The 20,657-nt window shown below is 40.9% G+C and overlaps 2 protein-coding genes across 6 annotated transcripts in view; one reads left to right on the forward strand and one right to left on the reverse strand.

Moving 5' to 3' along the window:
• Positions 1 to 114: 114 nt before the first annotated feature.
• On the forward strand, positions 115 to 6,909 carry gca (grancalcin). 2 transcript variants are annotated; one of them, XM_051427332.1, is made up of 8 exons: positions 115 to 165; positions 1,985 to 2,227; positions 2,810 to 2,879; positions 3,875 to 3,918; positions 4,054 to 4,201; positions 5,220 to 5,333; positions 5,590 to 5,648; positions 5,873 to 6,909. In XM_051427332.1, the coding sequence occupies exons 1-8, from the start codon at positions 130 to 132 to the stop codon at positions 5,897 to 5,899; spliced, it is 741 nt and encodes a 246-aa protein (XP_051283292.1). In that variant the 5' UTR covers positions 115 to 129; the 3' UTR covers positions 5,900 to 6,909. The 2 variants fall into 2 exon arrangements, with proteins under 2 accessions (XP_051283292.1, XP_051283293.1); XM_051427333.1 differs by lacking the exon at positions 115 to 165 and adding an exon at positions 955 to 1,114.
• LOC127378476 (potassium voltage-gated channel subfamily H member 7-like) overlaps positions 6,897 to 20,657 on the reverse strand; it is a 63,305-nt gene continuing 49,544 nt past the window's right edge. For all 4 annotated transcript variants that reach the window (XM_051427325.1, XM_051427329.1, XM_051427328.1 and 1 more), the window contains 5 exons: positions 19,980 to 20,061; positions 16,752 to 17,021; positions 15,116 to 15,275; positions 11,933 to 12,122; positions 6,897 to 10,500 (listed from right to left, as the gene is read on the reverse strand). In XM_051427325.1, coding sequence (XP_051283285.1) covers positions 10,219 to 10,500; positions 11,933 to 12,122; positions 15,116 to 15,275; positions 16,752 to 17,021; positions 19,980 to 20,061 — 984 coding nt within the window. In that variant the 3' untranslated portion in view covers positions 6,897 to 10,218. The remainder of the gene's footprint in view (positions 10,501 to 11,932; positions 12,123 to 15,115; positions 15,276 to 16,751; positions 17,022 to 19,979; positions 20,062 to 20,657) is intronic.

Genomic DNA, 20,657 nt, shown 5'->3' on the forward strand with positions numbered 1-20,657 from the left:
GCTTCCCATATGCTGCTTTTCTGTTGAACTCAGTACATTGAGTTTTACTGAGGAGTGAAATACACAAAGACTCCTCTAATCGCTTTCAGGGCTGTGGATTCTCACCTTCTGATACATTTTCTATCACAGATGACTGTTTCTCGACGTGGAAGTCTTACAGGATTTGTGAGCATTTATTTTGTTACGCTTTTTTCCTTCATGATTAATAAAGCAGCCAACTGATAGAAGATAATGATGATCTCCATAAAGTGCAGCTGAAAAAAAAAAATCAAAAACTTGATTTTATTCTATTCATTCTGTCTGTTTCTGTGTTGTTAGTATACATTTCTATGCCTTATCTAAAAAGCACTTACCTCCAGTTGTAGAACTAAAATACATTGCAGTTTTTGTTAATATGGCATTAGCAAAAGTCCCAAAAGCACCATCTAGTGGCGAAGGTCAAGCAGAACAGGCAAATCTTTTTCCTAAAATTAAAGATAAAAAAGGGTTAGAAACATTGATCTGGATCTTAAAAAGCAAAAACATGCTATATTTAGGATTATACGTGTTTGTACAGTCAACTTGCGCAATTAAAAAAAAATGTCAAAAATGAGATTTAAAAACTGATAAAATAAAAGAAGGAAAAAACACTGGAAATTCTTAAGTGATACGTTTAAAAACTGGGAAAATAGAGACTCTTAACTTTGTGTCCGATAGTAATGTTATAACCCACCCAAGTTATCAAAATATGATATTTAAGGGCTGGTGTCAGATGTAAAGACCATTGACACAGGTATGCATTTTTAATTATTAAATATTTAATATGTGTTCTCACTTTAAAATCGTTGAGTTCCCACCATATAGACCGTGGGTTTAGGGGCAACTCAAAGTTACGAGGAGTAACTAAAAGCCGCATATAAAAAAGGGGGCGGGTCTTTTACGACTTTCCTTCTCTCCCATTGGCTAAGAGCGCAGTCAGTCAACACACTTCCGACAGCTCGGATATGATGTAGCAACGTACTTATCGGAAGTTACTACCGTTAGTGGCGTAACCGTCAATCACACTTCAAAAGATATTAAACTTGTGACAGTTTGCTCTCTTTTTACCAATATGGCGTATCCAGGCTACGGCGGGGTGAGTTAAATATACGTAATGTTCATTTTATAGAGCTAAACTAGCTCACGGTGGCTAGCAGAAGAAGCTAGCCTGGAGGAGCTCGTTTTAGTTGTCCCAAAGCTGCGCTGTTACAGAGCCTCCTCTTCTTCTTGTATCAGCGGGGGGGTTGTTTAATTTATACTTAAACTGCAATGTGTGTGTTTGGGTCAGTTCCAGGTGTGAGTTGGGAGCCATGTTGGCATTCCCAGCTCATTAAAATGTACATTAACTCCCTCTTCCGGGATGAAAGTCATCAACATTAGTGAGCAACAACCAGCTTCTACCTTTAGCCCACCAAAGCTAATCTGTAATGGACTTTAACACAGTGCATCCTTCTTTAGTTGATTCGTTTGGGTCAGTGCACTTACCTTTTAGTACAGGGGCCATATACACACACCCATTTCTTTTTATTGTCCACTGTCTGCAGAGTCATTTAAATTCTTTGGGGCCAGAATGAAGCCAAGAAAACTTCCCAAAAATATCCTGAAAACTCCTTTTTAGTAAAAAAAGTAGGACTTGTATAAAGATGCCAGTGTGGTACAGTGGGGACAGACACCTTCCTGAGAGCGATCAATCAGTGGATCAGCCAATAGCAGACCTCCAGCGGTGACCCCCACAGCTGCATCACATCAAGACACACCGAGCCATGATTGTCCACCACTCATTGAGATCTTTAATGCTTTAATATATTAAACCGAGTAAGAAGAGAGCTCATTATTCCCCAAACAGAAGCCGAGAACACAAAAGTGAAACATTTCCAAAATATATCTCACTCTTTGCCTTTTGCACCACTGACTGTATGAAAGTAAATCCTGCTCTGAGCGCCTCTATGTCTCCTCCCTGCCTCAGTATGGGGGGCCAATGCCAGGCATGCCAGGGCAGGGGATGCCGCCCCAAGGAATGCCGCCCCAAGGAATGCCAGGAGGGCCCATGGGAGGCCCCATGCCTGGGCACATGGGTGGGCCGATGGGAGGCGCACCACCCCAGGGAGGATATGCCCACTACGGAGGAGGCTATCCAGGCGGGTATGGCGCCGCGCCTCCAGCTGCCAATGATCCAATGTGGGGTTACTTTACCGCCATAGCAGGCCAGGTACGTGTGGATTATCTGAATTATTAGAAGATTAGAAGTTATACTTGTAGCCTTTTTATACTATTTCACTGCAGGGGTTGCTTTGACTTTCTCATTTTAGTTCAGACAAGAACAAGTAACGTTCCCTTTTCTAGATATTCCAGGTTTCATGAAACAGTACCTGATATTAGAGATCTGTCTCAACTTGATTTCACTCCGCTTCAGTTGTCGCATGTTTTTTAAAACAGTGGATTAACTGAGACTAATCAGCTGTCAACACTTCCCTAAACGTGTCTGTTTGAACAGCTTCCTGCAGCTCAACCTTTACAGAAGAGACTAAATACATAAAGCGTATAATGAGTATTGTAAGTTATTTCACTTCTTCTTTTAGATTTATTGTCTCAGACACAGAAGTTATGAGACTCACGCTGTCTTTCTTTCTGATTTTCACTCAGCGCAGTGTATACAGCGCCCTCAGTTCAGAGTTTAGTTTTGTTCCTCTGCTCTCATCACTTCACACTTGACCAGCAGACCTGTCTCCTCCAAAGTGTTGTTTATTCCTCTGAGAGTCACACATGACTGACCACTTCCTGTTCTGTGCAGGACGGTGAGGTCGATGCCGAGGAGCTCCAGAAGTGTCTGACGCAGTCTGGTTTCACTGGAAGCTACACTCGTAAGTTCACAGCTCTCCCTTCCACAGAAGGAGGACGGCTGACTCCTGAATTATACCATTCTGTTATTTTACAATGCTCAGTCAAGTGTTTCTATTCTTGGAGGACAGGTATGGAAGCGAACAAAGAGAAAAAGTGTTTAAATAACATTTTTCTGGATACATTGGAGACCAAAACTTGTGACTGTGCAGTGCCTGCTGGTTTAAGCAAGGATGGGGCCACCAAAGTTGCAACATGCAATAATTTCCTCCCCCATTCATAGAGGCTATTGTAGGACTCCTACGGTATCTGCAGGGGAAGTGAATGTGGGCTTGATACACCACCAAACCGACTGTCTGCAGTGATTGGTTGACAGCTGACGAACCTGAAAGTGAAGTGAAATATTCATCAGTGTACAGGAGCACAAGGCTCAATTGATAGTTTATAAAATATCTATATTGCTTAATAGACACGGTTAATGAAGCAAGCGGGGTGAGGAAGGAGCCTTTTTGGGATCACAGTACTGTACCATCTCCAGTGTTCTTCGGTTCCTACTAACTCAGCCTGTCAGGTAAAAACTTTTAGCCTTTGGATATTTTGTGAACATGCCCCCAAAGTATGAAATCAGGTTGAGCAGCTGCTGCCCTGTTTACTCTGACAAATGACAGCGACTACTGTGTAAGCCATTCTTCTAATGTACAGGCAGCCTGTGGCTATAATACTCATGCTTCTGACTATAATAGTAGTAATAACCTTCCAACATTCATTGCATATAAAGATGTTCATGGTGCTTTAGCCCATAACCCCCTGCTTCTATCGCTCTGGAAACGCAGGAGGGGACACGCTGTTCACTAAGATATGAGAGCAGGTTATGCAACTACTTCCCTTTTGTTTACATTGACAAATAACTAAAGTTAAGCTGTGACTGATGTGCGTCTGCCACATCACCGTACTACTTTTATTTTATCTTTGGAATAAAAATGCGCCTAATTCTTCTCCTGTTTCATTAACTTCACAGCCTTCAGCCTGGAGACATGCAGGATCATGATCGCCATGCTCGACGTATCCTTTCTGTAACCCCCCCCCCGTTAGCGCCTCCATTCACACTCATTGTTGAAACATGTTTACAGTAGGTGCGGCTCGAACCAGGTTAACCAGCTGCTTGCAGTTGTTAAAGCTTAACTGGACTTCCACCAGAGGGACTTTACAGGCAAGATGGGCTTCAGTGAGTTCAAGGAGCTTTTCACAGCTCTGAACGGCTGGAAGCAGAACTTCATGATGTTCGACCAGGACAGGAGCGGAACTGTGGAGCCTCACGAGATGACTCAGGCAATCAACGCCATGGGTGAGACTCTTCACACTTTAACATGATGGATGTTTAACGTGATCGCGATAACACATCTAATGTTAATCAGAATGTTTAATGACTCTTAATTAGATCAGGGTTTAATCTGAGCTGATCGGTGCGATCTGTCTCTGACTTATCTTTACCTTCACAGTAGAGCGACAGATTCTCCATTCTGCATCATCTGCAGCTCGACAGAGGGGAACATTAATGCTTATCCTCCATGTGTAGACATGTTTGCTTCTGTTGCATTTTGGTCAGATCATTAGAGGTGAATTGCTTCAGGGCACCAACTGCCATGTGATACATGGTGTGCAAAGGTCAAGGTTTTCACATGAAGGTTTATGACTTAATGCTCTTTTGTTTCACATAAATTCATTAAGAAAAACAACAACATGCACTTTGGTGACGCGTTGCATGGCAAGCTTAGTTATTTCGTTTCAGGCAGGTATTAATATTTAAGCCAAATCTGATAACAGTATTGGCCAATAAACATTTTAATAAAAGAATAATAGAAATATGAGCAATATACATGCTGAGTGGGACATTTTACATTGTTAAAATCAACTGTCAGTGCTCCCCAGTAGAGGTTGACACATATGTCGATACTGTTATATTGGCTATAAGTTTATATCTATCTAACCCATTTATTAGTGGAGCTCTGCATGATGTGCAGAATTTTGTGCAGAAGCATTGCTTACAATGCACCGTGCTCGGCAAGTGTCACCAATTTGCATTTCATGGCTCAGACATCCCGACATTATCAACAAATTGAAACTCCCGAGTGTTAAAAAATATAAATGCAAAAACCTTGTATTGATATTGTGAGATTATTCCAGTTCATTTCCTTCAGTTGAGTGTTTTTAGGGCTTCACAGAAATGTTAAATTGCTCTTTTGACCCAGTCTGACAGGAAACAGTGGTGTCTTTCACAAACAGTCTTAACCACAGCTGCCACCATGCTGCATATTTAAATGAGAGAAAAAAAACTCAGACTTTTTTCTTCCCCCCGTCTTTAGGCTACCGTGTCAGTCCTCAGGCTCTAAATGTCATCATCAAGCGCTACAGCAAAGGAGGAAGAATCTACTTTGATGACTACGTGGCCTGCTCTGTCAAACTGCGAGCGGTCACAGGTAAGAAACACAAAGAACCACAGTGGACAGAAATGACCTGACACGTTCAGTGGACAGCCACTCGTGTGCACACGCGTGTCTTTAACGTGGGCCGACACTCAGATTGCTTTTGGTTTCTTCCCGCCTGTAATCCTCGTTGTTATCTCTGAAGTGCCGTGACATTCAGCTCAAATCTGTGTCACAAGGTGCTGCGAAACGGGCTTTATTGAAATCGTGACCCTTCAGTGCTGTGAAACGTTTACTCTTCCTGTTACAGATAACTTCAGACGGAGAGATACCATGCAGCAGGGATCCGTCAACTTCCAGTATGACGACGTAAGTCCACCTCTCACACGGTCTCATTTTGTAGCTCTCACTCTATAAACCGATAGGTAGCAGTTGTGCGCTGTGTTGTTGCAGTATTCGGACGTTCTGGGACATTATTCCACGCTGTTTCAGTCAGCCTGCGTGTGGAACAGCTCGGTGCAGAGGAGTGTTTCCTGTTGAGGTCCAGTGGTTGATTCTCTGTCTCTCTCTTTGACTATTCTCCCTGTTAACAGTTCGTCCTCTGCACAATGGCCATCTAAGTGCTGCTGTGTGTCCCACACCACGAGGTCAGGGCGTTTAACCAACCAATCAGTGGTGGATTCTGGGCCGCTGCCTCACAGGAATGCAAAGGGAGGCCAGTATATCAGACTGAGTTGCCATGAGCCGCAACAGGAAAGTACCCATCGCTTGTAATGCTTGCTGTTATGCTTAAGTCTTGTATCTCATACAGGGATGTGCTGAAGATGTATCACACGTATATACACAAAGTATGTATCCACATTAGTGGCGAATATAATTGATTAAAGAGGGGAAATATTATACATTTAAGTATCTTTAAAGCCCTTATGTGTAGGATTTCTGACTTCAAAGTCAGAGACAAGTTGTGTCTGAATAATTTGGAAAAATGTTGGGTGCATGTAGGGGCTTTAAAGAATGGAGGTTTGAGAGTTTCAGTGGAACAATGTAGGAATGATGTGTTTGTTAGAATATTCTGCTTTGGGTCTCTCAGTTTGGAATGAAACAGCAACATGAATACTGATAGTATAAAGCATCATCTGACCTGTGAGACACCTATTGTGCCATTATAATCTCTGAATGTATGGACTATTATATTAAAATCATTTACAGATAACTTTGTAGTAAAGGCAGCATCACAAGTTATGGTTAAATGTTAGCATTTACAGATAACATGATGTTGAGTTGACGTTGACACTGAACAGATTTGTTATAGTTTCTCATGTGCATTATTTGTTGTAATATTTTATTTGTGCAGGAAATAATGTGCACTGTTGCATCTGTTTTATAAACCCTCTGTTGAGCCTAACGACAGTAGATTAGCTTGATGTTTAACTCTATAACAAGCCAAAGTGACTGTGAGCTAAATCCACACTGATACCTTTTATTAATGAGATTACCTTCATATGCTTGAGATTATGCACCTGTAAACTTGGTTTTCAAACACAGCCGGGTTTAAAAAACCTCTGCACATACCCAATGTTGTGATAAATATCATATTTTGTTACTCACAATAAACACTTTTTAATCAGTATGCATTCTGTTTATTAATTTATACAATTGCGCATTTTTCCCCAGTCTATTTACACAATATATTTCATTTCTTTAAATATAGTTAAGAACGGAAACATTCAAATTAGCTGTTAAGTGTTGCATTGTATAAAATACAGTGGCAAACATTTAAAAAATGCATAAAAACAATTGTGAACAGCACTAGATTTAAAAAGTGACATTTATATCCAGTACAGCAAGTTTTCTAATCTCTGTGCAAAAGTTTGCAAATCCCGTGAAAGTTCAGGAGACAACTCTTCAGGCGTTAGACATGTCGAGTTAGGCTTCAGCAACTTTTGTTCTACATCTGTGCTCGAGAAAGAAAGCTTATCAAAGAAAACACCCCGTGTTCTGCTGGAAACATCTGTATTTTACCATAAAGTCCATTTTAATCCTGCATTCAACTGACATTGTCTCTTGACGTCTCGGGTCTGTAAGTGTAGGGAACATGAGCTTCTTCATCCGGACAGATTTCATCATGTCTCACACACCTTACAAACACTTAAATGACTTCTACGTGTTGTGTTTTTGTCACCGGGAGTGAGGAGGTTTTTCCACCGGATGAGTCGGGACAAAACGATGACAGTGAAGTGTTGAATAAGTTCGGAGGGAGAAGTCAGTGTAGAAATGATATGATATCAATGTGCAATATTAAATCCAGACAAACCATTTCAACAGCATACAGTAAATGCAGCACGAAGCTGTCACTGACGTCTTGCTACATTGAGAGGCTGTGCATTGCATTCATCGTCTTCCCATCAGCAGTCCACGCCATTCAAACAAACATCAGGGTTGTTTTTAAAAACAAATAAAAGGTACATAGAAAAATAACAGCAAATTAAATACTTTGTTTTAGAAAAATAGGTCTAACCGTTATTTCTAAATCTTTCTGGGTGAGTTATGTGCTGGACCTTACGCATCAATACATGTCACACACAGCTGATTGAGACCTTTTTTATAATTTAGTCGAGTGCAGTCTCCATGCAATACATGAGCTCGTGTGGGAATTTGTGTAGTTAAAAAACTAGAATGACTAATTCATTTTTGTCATGCAGTTCAGCCTAAAAACGGTTCAGTACATTTACATCTGTGACGGTGGAGAAGCAGGTTTCTGTTGCATTGGACTGATGTCGTCTGTAAAGGCTAGAGCAGGCTTATAAAGCTAAGGCTATAGAAGGCGGAGCTGTCTCGTTGGCCCCAAACATGACAAAGCATCTTTTTTTTCTCCTCATTTTTTACATTTTTTTGATGTTAGAGATGATTTTCTTTATTCACGAAATTGTACTTTTAAAGAAGATAATGGAAGACCTAAAGCATGCAACCATAAACTATCTTGTGGGATAGTCAGAGTTCCCTCCAGCTGTGGAGAAGATTCAGGATGTTACTTCCTGTGCAGCAGTTTCACAGTTGCAGTCAATAGTTTACACACACTTGTGAGGGACATTATGTCAACGCAGTTTGGGGATTGTTTTTTTTCTGTGACAAAATCACTGAAAAACGCTCTTCTTTGTCACAAAAAGACGTTTTTTTGTGGCTCATCTGAAAATCTATTGAGTCAATAATGTACATAGAGCAATTTACAGGACTGTAAATTATAGATATTGGTGGCATAGAAAGATCTAAAATGTCGAGATTAACAATTACATGTACTGGGAACTGAGGCGTCTTTTGAAGAAAACTCCAACTGTGCTTGAAAGACTATTAGTCCAGAGTTTAATGTCCAAGTTGCTGGAACAGAGGTGTCACCTATCACCATAAGCTGAGAGTCTACCCTGTGAGACAGAAGCTCCAAAACCATAAAGCCTGACAAACAAATGACCTTGTGCTGGACGGAGAGTTAAAAGATGGAGTTATCTGACCACAATGACAAGAAGTAGATTGAACTTCTACCTGTTCCAACAGGACAATGACACTGAACACAGATCAGAGGCGGTTTTGGGACTGATAAATCAAACTACATCAAGTTTAGACTGCCTTAAGAGAGGAGCCAGTGCAAGAAAACAACAAATGAGGTTAAACTCCAGACTCTACCCTGAAGAGTGGTGGAAGCTGGATGCTTCAGGTGACAAATACTAGCTGTACTGTATGTATATTTATTGACTCATTAGATTTTGTTTAACAGAAAAAATGTACAGAAGAAACTTATTTCCTTGTAACAAAGAGTCATTCTGTCACTGAGAAAGAACAGATGTAGAAATGACTAAAATACCCAAACTGCCTGAACAGATAAATGTCCCTTACAAGTTTTGACTGCAACTGTAAATACCCTACAACCATGCTAATGTAATATTGATATGATGCAGGTGGTTATATGGTAATTCTATGTTTTCAAATCTACTAAAACTTTAAGCATTCATTTTGTTGTCTTGAACATTTACAGTTTATCCACCAGAAACGCCCTACGCATGACAGTTGGGCTGTTAAATTCAAGTACAGATCTTAACATCGCAAATTAATTCACAACATAAAATGCTGTTGAAAGATGCCTTTTTTTTCTTTTTTCTTCGCTCGGCTTGTATAAAATGATCTCCAGAGCGTACTAAACTACAAATATACCAAGAGTCTGTTCGTTTCATCATTATTGCTCTCAAAGACAAAAGTCTTGTTGTGCTATGGGACGTCCATGCAGCCTCTACACACATTATGTTGAGTTGAATAAGAAGTAATCTGTTTTATCTGTTTGTGGCAATGTTGTGTACAGTAGGCACGCTAAATATACAGACAGTCCTCCTTGTGAGTTTGCCGTCGATCGTTTTGGAGCTGCTGATAATAAAAGAGGAACTTCAAAGCTGCGGAGTGGAATATAGAAATGCCTCGGAGAGAGTTTCAAGTAGCTTTTGTCCCTGTGGAGAGGGAAGAGTCATAGAAAATGAGACTTGAGAGCTACAGTAGTCTGTAAGCATGCCAAGATCACACCTGATTGCCGGATGAGTCGCAGTGTGTGTGAGGAACATGCAATAGAAAAAGAAAATGAACGAGAAACAAAAACATGCATATCTCTCTTTAGAAAAAGCACATTAGGTGCCTCGTGTTGCTGGCAGTGTTCTATTTGACGTATGTACACGTATGTAGATGACTTTACACATGTTAATAATATAGTGTATAAATACCTCTGTATAAATGGACTTTATACATCGAAATCAGATAGTTGGAAGGGCAGGGGAGATTTTTCTGAAAAGGAATGGAAGAAAGTCTACAGTTTGTTTTCCTTTGCATATTCAGTCTCTTTCTTAGACCCTGAGTCAAGCTTGAGAGAAGACCTTCAGTCAACGTCGAAAGCGTGCGGGGAGGCCTACTTTCCTGGAAGCCCCGGGTCAGAAACTGGCCTGTGGAGTCCCAACATTCCTGAGCTGCTGGGGACTTCAGGGAGAGAGGCTTGTCTGCCTGAGGGGACCCTCGGTGGCTGTTGGTGTTGTTGCTCTAGAGAGTCCACGCTGTTTTGTGTGTGTCTCTGTTCTGTGTCCGTGTCGCTCTCTAGCAGTCCAGCAAAGTTCCCGTCTGGAAGAGTCTCTGTGTGAAGGAGGACTGAGGAGGTTTCTTTGGATTTGTTCTGGGCCTTTTCTGGGCCAGGGCTCTGAGGGCGACAGTGGGCATCATGAGCCATTTGGCAGAGAAACTACAGACAGATCTAACAGGAAATAGACTAAACACAGCTACCTTACCAAAGTCTGTTTAAACAAAAGCAGCTGACCAACTACACACTACTGGACTATCTCGATAGGAACTGAAATATTTACAGTATGTTACGATTGCTCAGCTTTCACAGACACCTCACATTAACTTCTAATAAAATCAAGTGAGTACCTTCCAAAGTTACAGTACATTCCTTCTTTTTGCTTCCCTGCACACGGTTTACTTGCTGAGCTGTGGCCGAGGGACTGTAACACAATGCTCTGAAAAGCTTTGGAGGACATCCACCTGATTTGTCTAATGTGGCTGTGGAGTCACATTAAGAAGGGATGTCTTCATGGTTAGCATTAACAGGAGGAATACTTGTTGTTCAATGTTTATAAGGGCACCTGACTGTGGTTTTAAGACAGACTTAAACAACATTACCCTAATGAAATCCACTGCAACATAACCTCTAATGCAGTGTTATTGTAGATTTCTGTATTGTTGATTCAGAAACTTGTTGTAACTATATACGGTTACTCGATCCAGAGCAGAAACAGTAATCTGATGCAGTGTTCATGTAGTGTATCTTGTATGAAAGGAGGATTAACTGTAGTGCAAAGTCAGACTCTAGACTACATTAGCTATATTTACAGTAATACACCATATAGACTTCTCCATGAACTACTACTACTGTTTTTCTTGCCATTGCTGTTTATCATATTGGTATAATCTTGAGAAATTGACCACACTTATTATTAAAAGTCAGCAATAAACGTAATTATGATAGTCATTGCTGATTAATCTGTGGATAACGTTCTCACAACGTTCACATTTTCAGTTGCTCGTCTTGTCTGACTAACGGTTCAAAACCCCAAAGATATTCAGTTTACTTATCATTTAAAGAGCAGTAAACCACATTAGAAAACCAAATTTTTGCTCAAAAAAATAATTTTAATACCCTTAATGACTACGGAGCCGAACATCATATGTCATTAAGTGATTTAGAGGCTGGTGCTGCAGCCCTTTAGGACCCTGCCAAATAACTTCCTGGACCTCCTGGCAGTTTACATACCAAGCACACACTGGAGTGAGGAGGCCATTATCTTCCCGATGCACAGGGTCTACTCCCACCTGGAGAAAGTCTAGTTCTTTGACTTCTCCAGTTGTTTCAACAGCACCCAGCCCGGCCTGCTGGGTGAAAAGCTCCTGGCAATGCAACTGCACCCTGACACCGTATCCTGAAATCTCACTGTAATACATTACTGCCTGATGTATTACCTGATTTAATGCAGTCAAGAGTTTTACAAATTGAAATTGAGCCAAAGCAATAATTATGGCACACACCACTTGTTTCCTAATGATCTGAGTTACTTAAGAAGGGTGATGTGTACCTGTGGCCGAGGCGGAGCAGGATCAAGGCTGAGCTCTGTCTGGATGGCAGACACAGGCTGGACCCTGATGGCTGGCCTCTGGTACTCGGGGCTGGAGGTGACGGTGCTGTAGGCGGGGGGACCAGCTGTGGTTTGCCTCTGGAGGAGCTGCAGGATGGCCTGGATGTCCGACGTCATCTGGGACTCCAGTCTGATGGACAGACAGAGAACAAAACATGGAATAAAATGAAGAAAGGTTGTAGACATTTTTCAGGACAAATTAGGCATTTTTAGTCATGTGATAAATACTCACATGAACAAAAAGCTTATTTATGTAGCAAAATGAGTCCTGAGAGTTGTTTGTTTAGATGGTCAGTGTTCCTAATCAATACTAATGACAAACAGCTGATGAGCTGCCACGCAACAGTTAGAATAAACAAGAAAAAAGAAAGCAAAGTCTGTTGTTAAAATAAGTAATGTGGTTTTTATTGGTTGTTGGTGCTGTAAGGGCTGTGACAATTAAAGTCCAAATGATTCTGATAAATACCAGTGATGATTAAACCAGTAATATAAAACCCCAAAGCTGTTGCTGTGACGCTTACATCAGTACAGTGTTTAATCTGTAACCAGGTTGTTTTATAATTGCTTATGTTAGAACATGTGTTTGTGCTCATTTGTCTTGTTTCTGCAGTGACCTAATTTCACCACAGGGATCAATAATTTCATCTCATCATCACCGCTGCCTGACTGTCAGCCCTGTAATTAATATGATGACAGTTATTATCTTTTCGCCCTACTTTTCTCAAGAACTCAAAAAACTGTCTGCAGACGAACTGGATGGACAGTGGATGGATTTAATATCACCAAGACCCAGATGGGAAAAAGTCTGAGAATGTATTTAAACTGTTGAACGATTATAAGCCATGTTTATATAGAGTGGTGCTGGTCAATACTAATACCAAACACTAGGGGGAGGCTCAAACCTTACAACTGCAGGTTGTTTATGTGGCGTATTATAGTGCTTCTCAAATGCATATCCTTCAGGAAGAGGAGGGGGTCTCACATGTTAGCCTGATAAAGAAATGAGTGAGTAAAAATGCTCCATCACAAGTAAAAGCTTCTGCATGTAAAATCTTACTTATGCAAAGTATTATCAACAAAATGTGACTGATTTAAGTAGTTACTGCTGATTGGTTTAAGCAGCGTAAAGCAAATTTTCATATGTTTTGAATGAAATGTTTAATGCAAAGCTGTGAAATACTTGTAGTGTAGTAATAAGTGTTTTAGTCCCCTCTGAAATGTAATGGAGTAGACGTATAAAGGAGCAGAAAACACTCAAGTACCTTGTAATAGTACTATAGTGTAGTTTTTGATTAAATGTACTTTAAACTTGAATGTTAATGTGTGAGATGATTGTTGGAGCATGTGATGCCAGTAGATGTTTAATAAGAATATTAAAGTATCATGACATATAATTACTGTGCTGCTTTAAAATACTAGTAAGTAATATCCATTTATTTATGAAATTGTGCCAAAGAGGTAAACATATGAACTGGGGATGATCTTTGCCTGACAGATTCTTTATGGCAGGTACTAAAATACTGAACACCTGCACTGTGTGTCATCACCTAATGCAGCAGGTTACATCATGGCATTGCGTGTTTGTGAGATAGTGAATCACCTCTATTCCTCACTCACACACACACACACACACACACACACACACACACACACACACTCCTTCTTTTTTAGTCCATCAGCAGAAAGAAGAAAGGAGACAGAGAGGAAATAGAGCAAGCAGAGGGGGATGCCTCATTGTTGCTTTGCCAGGTGCCTGTTTAGCTCTTTAGAGGACAGTAAGTGCAAATAAACACTTTGGCTCCAGCCTGTTTCTGTCAAATGAGGGAGGCAGTGCAGCCGGCGTGTCTGCCACCGCAGACTAATACTCGCCCATTTCCTCTGTTTCCTCCATATAACTGCACCAAAACTCTGCAACTTCACCATGACATCCACCATCCCAACCTCACAGCATGACGTCAAGAGCCTTTGCAATGTGTCTGCATCTCGTGGCTGCGTGCTATAAATAGACAGCCACTGACTGTCTGCCTCCCCCTCATCTGTATCAGTGCACCAGCTGAGAATCACACGAAGCTGCTCACACACTCCGCTCTCTGCATTAACGCGGCTGCAGCGGGTGTCTGGCCTTAAAAATGTCTCAGCCAATTATAGGCAGAATCACAGGGTTTTTGTATCGTGAGCTGTGAAAGATGACTCTGTAGAAATGAAGTTGAAGAGAAATAAAAAGCTTCTAATTGGAAACTGAGCCAAACAGGATCCCAAAGGTGTCTTTAGTTAGCTAAAGGTCAAGATCCTCATCTTGAAAAGAGGCATTTCGTGCTTCAGGCTTCAGGCCAAAGTTTGAAAATATATCATTTCCATTTGCTTTAACCAGATTATTTTGATATTGAAGATTACTAAAAGAGTACTCCAATGATTCAGCATCACACTTCTGAAACACTGTCAGACTTAAGAAGAAAAATGTTTACAATCAAAGTGATACAGCAAACTCAAAGATATCTGCTTTTTTAATTCAACAACCAAAATATGGTGCCTACATTACCCATAATGCAACTGGACTGCAGACATATGTGTGTTGTGCTATTAGCGTAGTTAATGTAGCATGGAGACTCTATTCTCAAGCAGAGACGAGGAGCAGCAACAGCAGTCTGATACACTCCCTCCTTTCTAACTCCACATCTCCACATTTTCTTTTTCAAACTCTTCAGCCCCAACAGGCGCTGACTCAAGTGAGATCACTTAAGGACATTTATCAGACTTCAAACAGCTCCCTCTGGAGCCACTAAAGGCTTTTTTCACATACGCAGTACTCTCCAACACCTGAAAACACACTTTGATGTGTAAAATCGGTGAAGTTACCCAACAAAAAGTGTGAATACAACATTTTTTTACCCTCTGAAACAATGATATGATGGGATCTAAGATAAAGCCGGAGAAGGATTATATTAATGAGGCCACAGATCATCAGCTTCTCCATCCTCACAGTCAGAGGCCATGTGGGGAAATATCATCTTTACACTGTCGTCTAAGTAACCTGTGGTATACAGCGTTTCCACTCAAGCTACTTACTCACTCCAGGTTTAAATGAAAGCGTTTTGGTTTTACGTGACCATTTCCTCTCCCCACCTGTTGAGGTGCTGCTGCAGCAGGTCCAGCCGTTGCTCCACCTCTCCGTAGGTGAGGTCTGTGTCACTGTCTTCCTCCCCGGCGGGCGTCTCCTGACACTGGGCTGACTCCACGGCACCCTCGTCGGGACGCTGACACACCCACTCCTCTGCATGGAGCTCTGGAGGGAGAGACGGGTGTGCAAACAGACGTACACACAGACCCACACACACACACACAAAGACACACAAAGACACCACACACACACACACACACACACACACACACACACACACGGTAAATGATCTGTGTTATTAGAACAGTGCCTCGGGGGAAGCATCTTCCTGTGTTGTGCCTTCTCATCATTTAGCTTTTACTAAGCTCTGATGAGCTCACCGCCTCCTGAATCCTAACATCTATCCCGCAGAGGAAAACACACGTCTGACCCTGGTTGACAATCACACCCTCGGGGGGATTTTTCTTCCTTCCTTGCTTTTGCAGTTGAGCTTTTCTGTATGTTGTTTATAGGCGTCACTCTGCTCTCTGTTCTGGCAGAAATCCTCTTATGGCTGCAACAGCTGAATTATGGGATATTACTTTCAAATCAACACGCTGACACTGTTTCCCCATCGCAGTGAGGATTCACGCTGAGTTCAACTTGGCAGTAAAAATACAGGGAGCACCTGTGTGTGTGTGTGTGTGTGTGTGTGTGTGTGTGTGTGCGTGCGTGCAGGAGCTTTTGTTCACACTGGATGGTTTTATGGGGGTTTAAGCTGTCAGCGCAGTTGCTTCTTCCGACGGGAGGTCATGTGAGGTCGGCCCGCAGACACACACTGGAGTGTTTGCTCAACATGTAGTAGCAGGCAGACGGTGAAAGTGAGGATTTCTCCCGGAGCTCGCTGGGGATCTCAATCCCAGACGCAGCTCTTGGTGCTGAAGCTGCTCAGTCAGGCCTGCTGCTCCACAGGAGGATTTTATACCCCTTAACTTCATTTGTCTGGATGATTGTACAGTGTCTTAGTTTGACAGTAGCTTGAATGATTGAAACCACCCATTCAGATTTCCTATAAAGATTGATATGTGACCTGACTCACCAGAGACAGCGATGCCAATAACATGATTGTACCTAATGTTTTCTGCAAATCCTTTATTTGGTCATGACCTACGATCAAAAGGGGGGTGACCCCGGACCGGTTGCAGGATATAATCCTCTTACGTTTTATTACTGAGTGGGTTTTAGGTTTCACCATAATGACACATAATCCTTGTTTGGATTTTTAATAGGTGTGACATTCCTCCTCTGGGGCTTAGGGATTTTTTGGGCTTTTCTAAATTAACTTCTGAGCCAATTACCATTCTGGAGTAAAACTTTAGAGGACAAGCTCACAGATTTATAGAAAATTTCAGGTTGGTTTAAAAATGCCAGTCGTTCGTTTAACAAAGATGTAATTAAAACTGTCTCCTCAGTGTTATTTTGCTTGTTTAAAATCTGCAGTTTTTTTATGTTGGGGCAAAAATAGAAATCAGATTTTTTAAATTGAATGATGGAGGAGAAAAAGGCGTCTTTCTTGAGCCCAAAAATAAATAATCTGTTACCAAATAAAAGCAAAATGAAAACCACTGTAAGAATAAATGAGGTGGATGTTTCTGTCATCACCTTTATAAGCCTGGTTCTGCGTGTTGTCTCCAGCTTGTGCGTCTGGAGTGCTGCTCAGCCCAAGACTCAGGGTGTGGTCCCTAACCACCGGGTAGCCCAGCACACCAGAACACAAGGGCCTCTGTTCTTCCTCCTCCTCCCTGCCTTCCTCCTCTTCCTCGTCCTCCTCGTCTTCTCCCTCCTCGGCGGACTCCCTCCTCTCCTCGGCAGCTGCGGAGGCGTAGATCTTGGTGTTGCAGTAGGTGGCCGTTGGCTCCTTGTTGTGTGAGCCTACGGGGAGAAATGGTAATCAGGAGATCTGTTGGGGGTACACTGACTTCTCCACTTAGACTTGCTCTGGGGATGTCGGGGTTTGTCTCATTATCTTTGACAACAGGTAGCAGAGTGTTTTGCTCTGGGGTTAAACTGAGGACAAACAATGTTAAAGGAGAATTTAACAGTGAGCCTTGGAACACGTTATACAATTGACAGTCGCTCTAAATGTGTGTTTACAAGTCAAGTATGATTAAATTAGTTCTGCTCCAGTTCACTTCATCTTCACACCTGACGGATGGCGGCAGGATACTAGACTGTGAAATGGACTGATACATTCTCTGTCCTCACTTGTGTTGTACTGGGAGATGGTGATACTGTATTCAGACAGCCTGTATCCATGGTGACCAATTAGATTTGCCTGAATCGAAGCCAAAATGCTGAGTGCTGCTGTGTGGAGGCTGTGTCTCAGAGTCCCAAGTCTCCTGGCTGTTAAGTTAAATTACAACTGTTCCCACGGTGCGGGTCGCTCTCACTCAGACATGCTGCATACTGTCATCTTGAAAGCTGCTCTACGGTCTGGCAGCAGGGAGGCCGCTGTGTTTATTTATAATGTAACTGATCTGAAGACATTTTCTAACCAGAATGTGCAGCAATGAGCTCAGACTTCAATAAAAATAGACTTTTAAGTCCCATGTGAGTAATTTTCTTCATATAATAAGTCTTAAGGATCACGTAAGATGTATAAGATGCAACTTGTCAATGACCAACTTTGAAACAGGACCCAAGCCAGGTGATTTAATTTATAGAAAGAAAATAATTAGCAATAACTAGCTGTATTTAGAAATAAAGGTTCTCTATCATTTAGATAAGTGACATAACAGCCTCCATATGGTGATATGCTGCTTTAAATACCTTCAGATTGACTGAGCACCCCTCTTGTGTTTTTAATTGTGGCCAAACGGAAAATGCTTTATTGTAATTGCAGTGCATTTAAAAAGCACACATGTTGACTAGAATACAGTGCAGATTGCCTCCTAAAACATATGAATTCAGTACAAAACAAGTGCATCCCATGTACTGTAAACAGTTTGTGTTAATAGTGCAGCAGTAAAGAGGAACCTTTGGGGAGGAACATTGTGCTTCAATTGACTGTAATGTTGTTTTTGGCCTGAAACCTGGTCAAAACTTAGCTCAAACTTATTTAAACCATCTTTATGAAACAATTTCCTGATTTACCAAAGTAAGCCCGGTTTAACTAGTAATCTTGCTTTAAGACGTAACCATCACTTTGACTAATAAGCCAGTGTGAGCACTGGCAGACCTTGAATATAGAAAACTGAGAATGAGGGAGTAAAGCTTTAAAGCTTCATTATATAAGTCAAACACTGTCAGAAGGCATCAAAGTATAGAGAGTAAAGATAGCATCTGCCCTGTGATGAGGACACAGAATCTCTCAAATGTGAATTAATAGCCACAAAACAATTGTGGATCAAGTCATTAAAATGGAAGATCCCACTAAACAGTCCCTTAACAGAGGAGAGTCTTATATTATCTTTGCTCCTCCTAGTCCCTGTGCACAGGTGTAGGCAATTAGTTCATAAGAAGTGGGAGTGTCTTTTGATAATTGACACAGGCATGTGAATCAGTCAAATTTCAAATATCAGAAGGAAAATGAGTAATACCAAAGCCAGAATCATACAAATAATCACACTCAATGTAGAATAAATCATCTTTGCAGCTTTCACACTTTATTAAGATCTATATTTAGCAGGGCTGAGTTTACCTGAGTTTCAGTACCAACAGCAAGATATTTTTTAATTTAATAATATGTGTAAACTTACAGCAGCCTAGTTTAACCAAGAACCTTGAGTGAAATACTGTGTACAGTAATGCTTATTTGGCTAAAAGCCAAAGATACTCCATTTAATATGTTACAAAGCAGAATACTGTCACACTGGAGAAGATGGAATAAGTGAATATTTTAATTTCTGATTGATAGATTGTTGATTCATTTTTTGTGAATAAACCAATTAATTAATAAGAATTGAATGCCAACAAGCATCTGATACCAACTTTGGATTCTTGACGTCCTTTTGACGATATGGTGGATTTTATATAGAAATCAGATGACGTAAAAGGAGGAAGGAGACAGGCTGTAACACAGCCATGCAGAAATCAACAACTAAATTATAAAACAAATCCAGATAACTCTCAATATTCAGCACAACTTCTCGTTTTAATTAAACCCTCTCCAACAAATAAATGATTTTAAATGGTCATTAAGAAATAACGTTTAATGTTAAAGCAGGAACGTGAGTAAAGCAGTAGCTGTTGTATATTGTATGAAAAAGCTTCTTCTGCTACTACACATCAGACTGACGGGTGATAGCTCACCGCTTCCTTTCCAAATAAAAAAAGCCAAAACAGTGGTTCATGTTTTATTCCTGAAATGCATTACGAAGCAAATGCTGCTGTGTCTTATTTGAAGATCTAATGTGACCAATTTACAACATGAAATACTAATTAACTGTTAAAATATACACTCATGCTAGTCATACAGTACTTAGATAACTGTCTATATAGAGATAATGTTAAGACACATTTTACTTTGACCTCAATGGTGTTTTTATACTTAAGATCTAATATGTATTATTAATCCGGTAAAAATGTGTTTAATTTCTGTGTTACAATGAATTCAATTTGACAGGTGGTTCACATGTCTGTCAATCACTGGTAGTCATGGCCACTGTAATGAAATCATTGCCCCTACACCTGTGCACGGAGGATCAGTGGAGTATTACACAAGAGAATGAAGCTGCAGAGGGACTGACATGTTATTCGACTGAATAAATGAAGCAGCTAAGAGTCAGTGTTCATAAAACCAGAACAGACTGTGGGGCTTTAATTTAAAACCTAGACATGCTTTTATGATTTTAAAGTACAGTAGTAGTGTTGTAGTAGTCTCAAGCTGACCTGTGGAGGATTTCCTTCTGTAGGACACTCGTCTTGGACACTCGCTGTCATCCACATTAGAATCAGTTCCTTGATTGCTCGTCTGTAATGGGACAAAACATGATCAAATTGAACCATGTCAAATATAATGACACATACTAATGCGCATGTGCCATAAAGAAGTCAACCACTTCTTTACAAGGTGACTTGTGCCAGAGCCACAGTCACCTCTGCTGGTCTTAGATCAAAACACTTTCTCCATTCTAACCTAACATTTCCTTAAGGAAGGAAGATAAACTCTTGCCAGTCTTGTTGGAGCACCAAGTATCTCCTGTTTTTGATGTAATCCTACCAGAACCTTCTCATGTCTCTCCTCTGTCTCTTCTTTCTAATTCTCTGAATAAATAACAAAAGGCCAAAACAGAGTGCACTTCCCGCTCTGTGTTAAAAGATAAATAAAACAACTGACTAATGAGGATTCCTGTTTACATAATGCCACAGGCCTTGCTTACATGTCCATTTCCAATACACTCGGTTCATCATAATTACAGCCTACATCATGTCTCTGTCCACTTTATCCTTAGTGCTCGACTAATACTCTCTATCTCTGACTCGTCTTCCAGTAAATGTATAAATTAGCCCTCATGCTTTCATTCCTACAACCATGGATAAATTGAAGCACTACAGAGAATTAATAAA

This window comes from Dicentrarchus labrax, unplaced genomic scaffold (genome assembly GCF_905237075.1).
Source record: "Dicentrarchus labrax unplaced genomic scaffold, dlabrax2021, whole genome shotgun sequence".
Lineage (NCBI taxonomy): Eukaryota > Metazoa > Chordata > Actinopteri > Moronidae > Dicentrarchus > Dicentrarchus labrax.